This window comes from Diadema setosum, chromosome 22, assembly GCF_964275005.1.
Source record: "Diadema setosum chromosome 22, eeDiaSeto1, whole genome shotgun sequence".
Classification (NCBI taxonomy): Eukaryota; Metazoa; Echinodermata; class Echinoidea; order Diadematoida; family Diadematidae; genus Diadema; species Diadema setosum.
Genome location: NC_092706.1, coordinates 8,618,675 through 8,625,731, shown reverse-complemented (window position 1 = coordinate 8,625,731; position 7,057 = coordinate 8,618,675). Strand labels below are relative to the sequence as shown.

The 7,057-nt window shown below is 37.9% G+C and overlaps 1 protein-coding gene across 1 annotated transcript; it reads left to right on the top strand.

Annotated features, from left to right (window-relative positions):
* The first annotated feature begins 4,894 nt into the window (after positions 1-4,894).
* On the top strand, positions 4,895-5,938 carry LOC140245601 (galanin receptor 2a-like). Its single transcript, XM_072325165.1, has one exon. It carries the CDS (start codon positions 4,895-4,897, stop codon positions 5,936-5,938), a length of 1,044 nt encoding a protein of 347 aa, XP_072181266.1.
* Positions 5,939-7,057: the final 1,119 nt, after the last annotated feature.

Below are 7,057 nucleotides of genomic sequence, written 5' to 3'. Positions count from 1 at the left end.
CGGAACCAGTGAAATACGAAGAAAATCATACTTTACCTTGTGAAAGTGGCATACCCTAGATTTCTGAGGTACTGTGGATTTTAACAAGATCCGGTAGCAATTCGTTCTTGCTTTGAGGGGACAGTAGTAAAGCTACAATAAAGTCAATTTCGGAGACTTCATGTAAAAGTAAAACAACAGAAAAATTAGCCGAGTTCTTAGAGAATCTGGTTCATATGCTATATCTTGTTAGTGATGTAGGTGACTTTAGGGATAACCAGTTGAATGATTTATCTTCTACTTCGGTTATTTATGAAGAGACTTTAAATGACATTTCCCATTTTGAACATGTCATTATCTAGCAAGGAATCGCATCGGGTGTTGCTGCTGAAGTAACGTTCGTAAATGTTTGTAATCAAAATAAAACACAGAAAACTTAGTATGTGTTAAGGTTTGATATTCCTAAATGGCTCTCCTGAAACGTTAATTGTTTTCAAGTGTCTATTTACGCCTCGGTAAAAAGCTCCTACCTGCATACAGGAGAGAGTCGTTCCGATGGTATAATAGTAAGACGTTATGACAGGCCCATGCGAAGCTCCGACGAGGTGTGCCTTACTATGAGTAGCATTGCACTACTTGTAGTAATCTCAGCAAGGATTGGTAGAAACAGCAATGTGATTTCATATTTCAAACACTCCCCGTGTTTATGCGTGAAGATCTGATATCTATAGTTCAGATTTTTTTTATTTTTTTTTTAGTCTGTGTTACTGGTTTGGTTGCTGTATTTGTTGTTGTTTTTCTTACAACTTTCCAAGTTTTCCCTCATTCGTTCATTTCACCTCTTTTCATTCAAGTACTTGCTTTTGATTGGCCCGATCAGTGACGGAAGAAAAGGCGTGTGCTCTTAAGGCCACCGTAATGCCTTGCATTGTACTACTACAGCACAAAAAGCTTTTTTATAAGATCTGTGCAATTGTGCGAAAGGATCTCTCCAGGTGAGAAATCAGATACTTATCACGTACCATCATATGATGGATTTTTTTATTTATTTGTTTGTTTTGTTTTGTTTTTCAAGTAGCAATACAATGCACTTCGTCGTTTCGGCTGTCAAGGCTACGTGTGGAACGTTTTGAAATCATCCTCTAAAGACAATTTGTTAAAAGGCAATTTTTCTTCCAAGGTTAAATATATTTTTCTTTGTCTCAGTCATACAATTCTAGTCCCCTCCTCCCTCCCTATTGTGTATTTACTGAATTACAGGATTTTTTTTTTTTTTTTTTGATGAGAAAATGATTACTTTCTATGTAATCATGTCTCAGCTTATCAATGTTAGACAACACGGTATGTGATATCCTCAGAAGTTTGTGTATGTGTTTTACTCTCGGTTAAATAAGTGATGTATATTTGATTAATGTTATCCTGAACAACAACAAAAAATAATACAAAGAAGGAATTGGTCTAGTATGTAAACCCCATTAACCTACTGCTTACCGGGCAACATTATTAACAACTGAATGGAAGGCTGTCCTAGCAGTGACGCAATGATGCTTAAACAATGATTATTTAATATCCAATATCTCACATCTATTCATTTTCTCTCTCTTTCTCTTTGTCTTCGGCAGCTTCAGGATCAAAGGGATTTTGATAAAGACACCATCTATATAACACTTAATACTCATTTTTTCAAGCAGCAATACAATCATTTAAGCACACTCTCTGCAAAAAAAAAAAAAAAAAGAAAAAAAAAGTGAAGTTACATAATGCTGCGTTTGCGGTCGATCACAATGTGTGAGACCTTAAAAGGACTGTTGGAATGAAAGGGGATATGAGATGATAGGAGAGGAAGAAGGAGCGAGAAAGGGGAGTAAGCGAGGGTATTCTTTCTAGAGAATGGGATAGTCGTAAAAGAAAAATGACTTTAAACCAGAGAAGAGTCTTGAACAAGGAGAATTCTCCAGTTCAGATGAGTCAAAAGAACGAGAAGATGTAGAAAGCGGAAGGTATGTATGGAGGAGTGTGGGTGTATGGGTGTGTGTGTGATGCTGGCAGTGAATGACCTTCAAAAAATATCATAAATAAAGTGTGTGTTGGTGTGTGTTGGTGTGTGTGTGTGTGAGTGTGTGTGTGTGTGCATGTGCATGCAAGTAAAATCAATCACATGTATTTTTTTTTTTTAAGTAGGCGGGTAATTTCTGCTGAGATTATTGCAAGCGTATACATTTTCGTTTTGTTCCTTGTGTGTGTGTACACAGAGTTAATCTCAATGTACGTATCAGACACTACATACACACACACACACTCAGAGAGAGAGAGAGAGAGAGAGAGACACACACACACACACACACACACAAACAGATGCACATTACATAAATATTAACTTCACACACGGTCTTATGTAGCACTAGCAGGCACGTGTGTTTACGTTCCCTCCCCACTCAGTTGGGAGTATGTGACTGGTCACTCATAACAGATGAAGGATCGCGATTACCCAATCACAGGCAGTTTTTTTTTTCTTTTTGCGTGCGCACATACACACATATTCATGAACATAGATATGATATACGATATATAATATCATATACGATGTGTGTGTATATGATTCTTTTCACTGCAAAAAGAAAAATTAAATGAAAAAAAAATATGAGCGAGAGATATCAGTTGGATCGATATTTTACAAAATATCATCGGATGAATGACTCAGATTTGCGTACCTCCGGTGGACAATGGCGTTGAGAGAGTACATTAGAAAAAGAAGGCAGCCTTCATGTTGTTTGTCAGGAAAAGTGGATTTTATTGATCGCAAAATCCATTAGCATCTCCATTCCTGGTAGAAGAGGAAAATGATAGTATTGTGGAGGGAACCTTTCAGTTTCCCTCTTTTCATACAGTCGTCTATTCGACAGCAGTGTATAATGACAGCGAAATGAATGGACCCATAATGACTAGAGTAACAAAATGAACTGAACATGATAATTTCGACCAATCACAGCAGCATTGACCTGTGCATTTTTTTTCTTTTTCTTTATCAAATACAAGAAAGTTAACTATCGATGACGTTTCAAGTATTCCAAAACAAGGTTATTCAACAATAAAGTGATCTGTGTGAAACTTTGGAATGATCCATTATATACATGGGGTATTTTGCGCCGCTCATTTAAAGTTGTCAAGCTCATTTATGTATGTTTACTTACGATTGACTCCCTATTTTCGAAAAAAAAAGTGAAACAGCAACAAAACCTAAGCTTTCATGGATTTCCTTGCTACGTGGTTACTACATAATATTTTGCTTTTACACAAAACTAGGTAATTTGGACAAGACCTCCACTTCGCACATTACCCTTCTCTTAGTGTTGTGGCGTGGTCAACTTTCTTCCACGTATTGCTTTTCATCGAGTCTGTAGGTACTCCGCGCATATGAGGACATAAGATCAAGGTATAGACGAATTTTGCAGAATGTGTTTTAATACATGTACATGGGATTAATTCGTTCCTTTCCACTCAACTGATTTCAGTTAAAATACTGATACAAAGTAAGCACTGAGCTGAATATATATATATATATATATATATATATATATATATATACAGTATATATAATATACATACGTATATATATATATATATATATATATATATATATATATAGATATATAGATATATATATGTATATATATTATGACATATTTTAGTGAATCTAATGTATTATATGCATAATGTATATACGTACATGTAAGCCCTATGATAGATATTGTCTTCACATCACATTACACTGAGAGCACGGTTCCTTCCTTTCCATAAAAATGCAATATTTCAATATGCTAGATCTGTTACTTTCTGTTTATATTAGAAATGGCTAATGTCAATATTTGTTCTTGTCAAAACGCATAATACTCTGCGAGATTAGCAAAAGAGGAAGATAGTTATGAAAACTGAATCTTGGAATAGTAAATTAGTTCAGGTGATACATAGATTATCAGATGAATAGCATGTCTTATGAAGTCGTTTATATACAGTTATTTTTCATTTTTCTTTTTTTTCTGTAATGCTTGTTTCTATGTAGCGTACATACCTTTTCAAACAGAAACATGAATCGCAAACTATCGGCTCAAAGTAAGTAATCTCACAGTAGTAAGTGTAACAGGCTTCCTCCAAGGGGGAGGTAGTTGCTTCTTTAACAGACAGAGAACAATGTTCATTATGCCCAAGTTTTGATTCTAGAAAGTAGCATCAGACAAGACTTTAGATTAAGCTTTCAGTTACTTGATAAAAGACAGTAACACAAACCACATTCGCACCTTTAAATGAGATCGATTGATAGGTATAGAAACTATTCATTGACTATAATAACAATTATCTTTTTTGATGAAATATTAATCCTTAGATATTCTACAGGGTAGGCCCGGAGCCTCTGAGATAGTGATGAGATGAGATGATGAAATAATACGTTACTGTTTGCAAATTTTGGTGAATAATTCGATTTTTATCTCTTTGGGAACCGAAAAAAAAATATATATATATTTAATTTGGCAGGAGAAAAAAAGACAGAAAAAAAAAACGGAACAACGGTAGATTAATGTGTGTATAATATGTACATAATAACCTGTTGTAGTCTTGGTATTGGTATCCCATATATCATGGTATACCAAGATGAATATATAATTATCGATAAGCAGCACGATGTGATGAGATGCTACACGGTTGCTTACAGAGTGCAAGGCCTTGGTACATGCACGGATACATCCATTAACTATTAGCATTAGTTGGGGATGAAAACCTACCTTCGCGTACATGAATTTTTGACGTAGTGGCGTTTGACGCCAATAACGTTGGTCTCAATGAATAATTACTTTCGTCTCTCTTCTCTCTCCACAGGGAGTAATATATGCCAGATTTCATTATCAGCCATCCTTCCGATATGGCCACTTTCACTATGGAAGAAGTGCACACCGAGTCATATGAGTATGAAATCATCGACAGTGATAATCATAATTCCACCGAAATGGTGGTACAGTGGTCATGGGGTCGTATGGAATGGTCATGGAATGCCATATTTCAGCTGATGTCGACCATTCTTGGAGTCTGCGGTAATCTTTTAGTGATCATCGTTATATTGCGGCGTCACTCAGGGATTCGATCGACGGACATTCTCGTCGGAAACTTGGCGATTGCAGATTTATTGACGTCGCTGTTCTGGGTTCCCCACCCGCCGGCGGAAGTCGTTCCCGACACGTGGGCAGGGATCGCCTATTGCAAGGTCTGGCACGGATACTACCCCATGTGGACATCGGTGACGGCGTCGATCTACACCCTGGTGGCTATTTCATTCGATCGTTTATACGCAGTTCTGTATCCAATGCGCTTCTATCGCTCTGTCAGACGGAAGCGTGTCGTAACGGTCGTCATTGTCCTCTGGATCGGCTCGGCTATATTTTCGTCGTCGACGCTGTACACAATCACCGTGGACGGAGAGACCATGAAGTGTGTCTTCTCCTCGTCGCCACATGCACAAGTCGTGTTGGGAATCGTAACATTCACGATTCGACTCGCCTTTCCGACGACCATTTTGTTCACCACCCAAATCGCCATCGCTCGATCCCTCCGCCGGGCCGCACTGATTGCACCGAAGGAAACATTACGCGAGAAGGCAGCGACTTCATTTCACAGCGTTGCCCGTCGTCGAATCATCAATCTCATGCTCATCGTAGTCGTCGTGTACGTCACATGCTGGGGACCAAACCAGCTTGCCTTCGTCGCCTTTAACCTCGGCATCATCCCAGCCACCTATCTCTACAGCCGAGTCCACTGGGTTTTCATCACTCTGGCCCTGTGCAATTCGTGGGTTAACCCGTTCATTTACACACTCCGGCACCAGCGATTCCGCAAAGCACTGCAAGAGCTCTTCACTGGAAGAAGTACGAATACGCCCATATTTGGAGATTTGGCCTCTCCTGAAATTTGAAGGGTAGCAAAGCAACATGGCTGTTATGATGACTGCTCTCTAAGTCAAACCTGACAGATTCTGAGGCAAAATATCCTGCGATCCTTCTTACAAAGCCTACCAGTGCAATCATGAATTAATGGAGCTCTCCCAACATTCTCTATGGTCATGGATAATCTAAAGACATTGTTTACTATCTGCAGATCAAACAAAAATAGTTTTGAAATGTGAGTTAGCGAAAGAAACGACCTATATAAAAATGTTACTCAGTATAATAAGTGTTAAGTATTGTTAAATTTACGAAATGTGAACCGTAGTTATAATAGAATTGTTTCTAGATTAAACCGTATACAGTAATGGTTTATAAAGAAAAATAGTGATATCTCTTTCTATTTTAGGATTCAATTCAAAATGATTATGATGGGATGTTTTGTGATACAACTGACCTACATGTATGCATCAAATGTGACCAGTAATGGTTTCGAGTATACCAGCCTGTTTGCAAACATAATACTTGGTCAATTGCTTCAAAAATGGGAATTCTTTAATTATATCATGAAGCAGGCTGCTCGATTAGAGATTGCGCCAATCGGTTCATCAAAGTTGGTCAATATTTGAAGCTGTGTAGAAGTGGGGTACATCAGTGAACACTCCACCCTCTCTTTACTTTACCAGCAAAGTAACGTACTTACGCCCCACTTCATAAATCTAGCCTCAGAAGGACGGGAACATAGATAGAAAGTTTTGATTACATGAATGATCGATAACTTGTACACTAAGTCGATTTTTCCAATAAGCCTTGCCCATGGCTTGTCTTTATTATTGATAGGTGCATGTAACTTTCCAACTTGCAGCTCTGGTGCCTAACATCTATGCTACACTACCATCATTGTTGTCTACCAAAAAACAATCGGATCTTTTAATATTCATGTCCGCTTTAAAATTAGGGTATTCCCATTCAGAGGCGTACAGGCGTTGTTTTCAAGGGACCCCTGGGTCAGATAGAAGAGTTACAAAATATCTTATGCATTCGTCCAAATTACTCCTTTTCACTATAAGTTCGCCGATCGACAATTCTCTTGTGAGATTCATTGCGGTTGATCCAAACGCGAAAATTACAGATGTCCACACGTACATTTA

What these genes read in the sequence shown, in the direction of transcription:
- LOC140245601 (XM_072325165.1), top strand. Translation starts at nt 4,895, where the DNA reads ATGGCCACTTTCACTATGGAAGAAGTGCACACCGAGTCATATGAGTAT.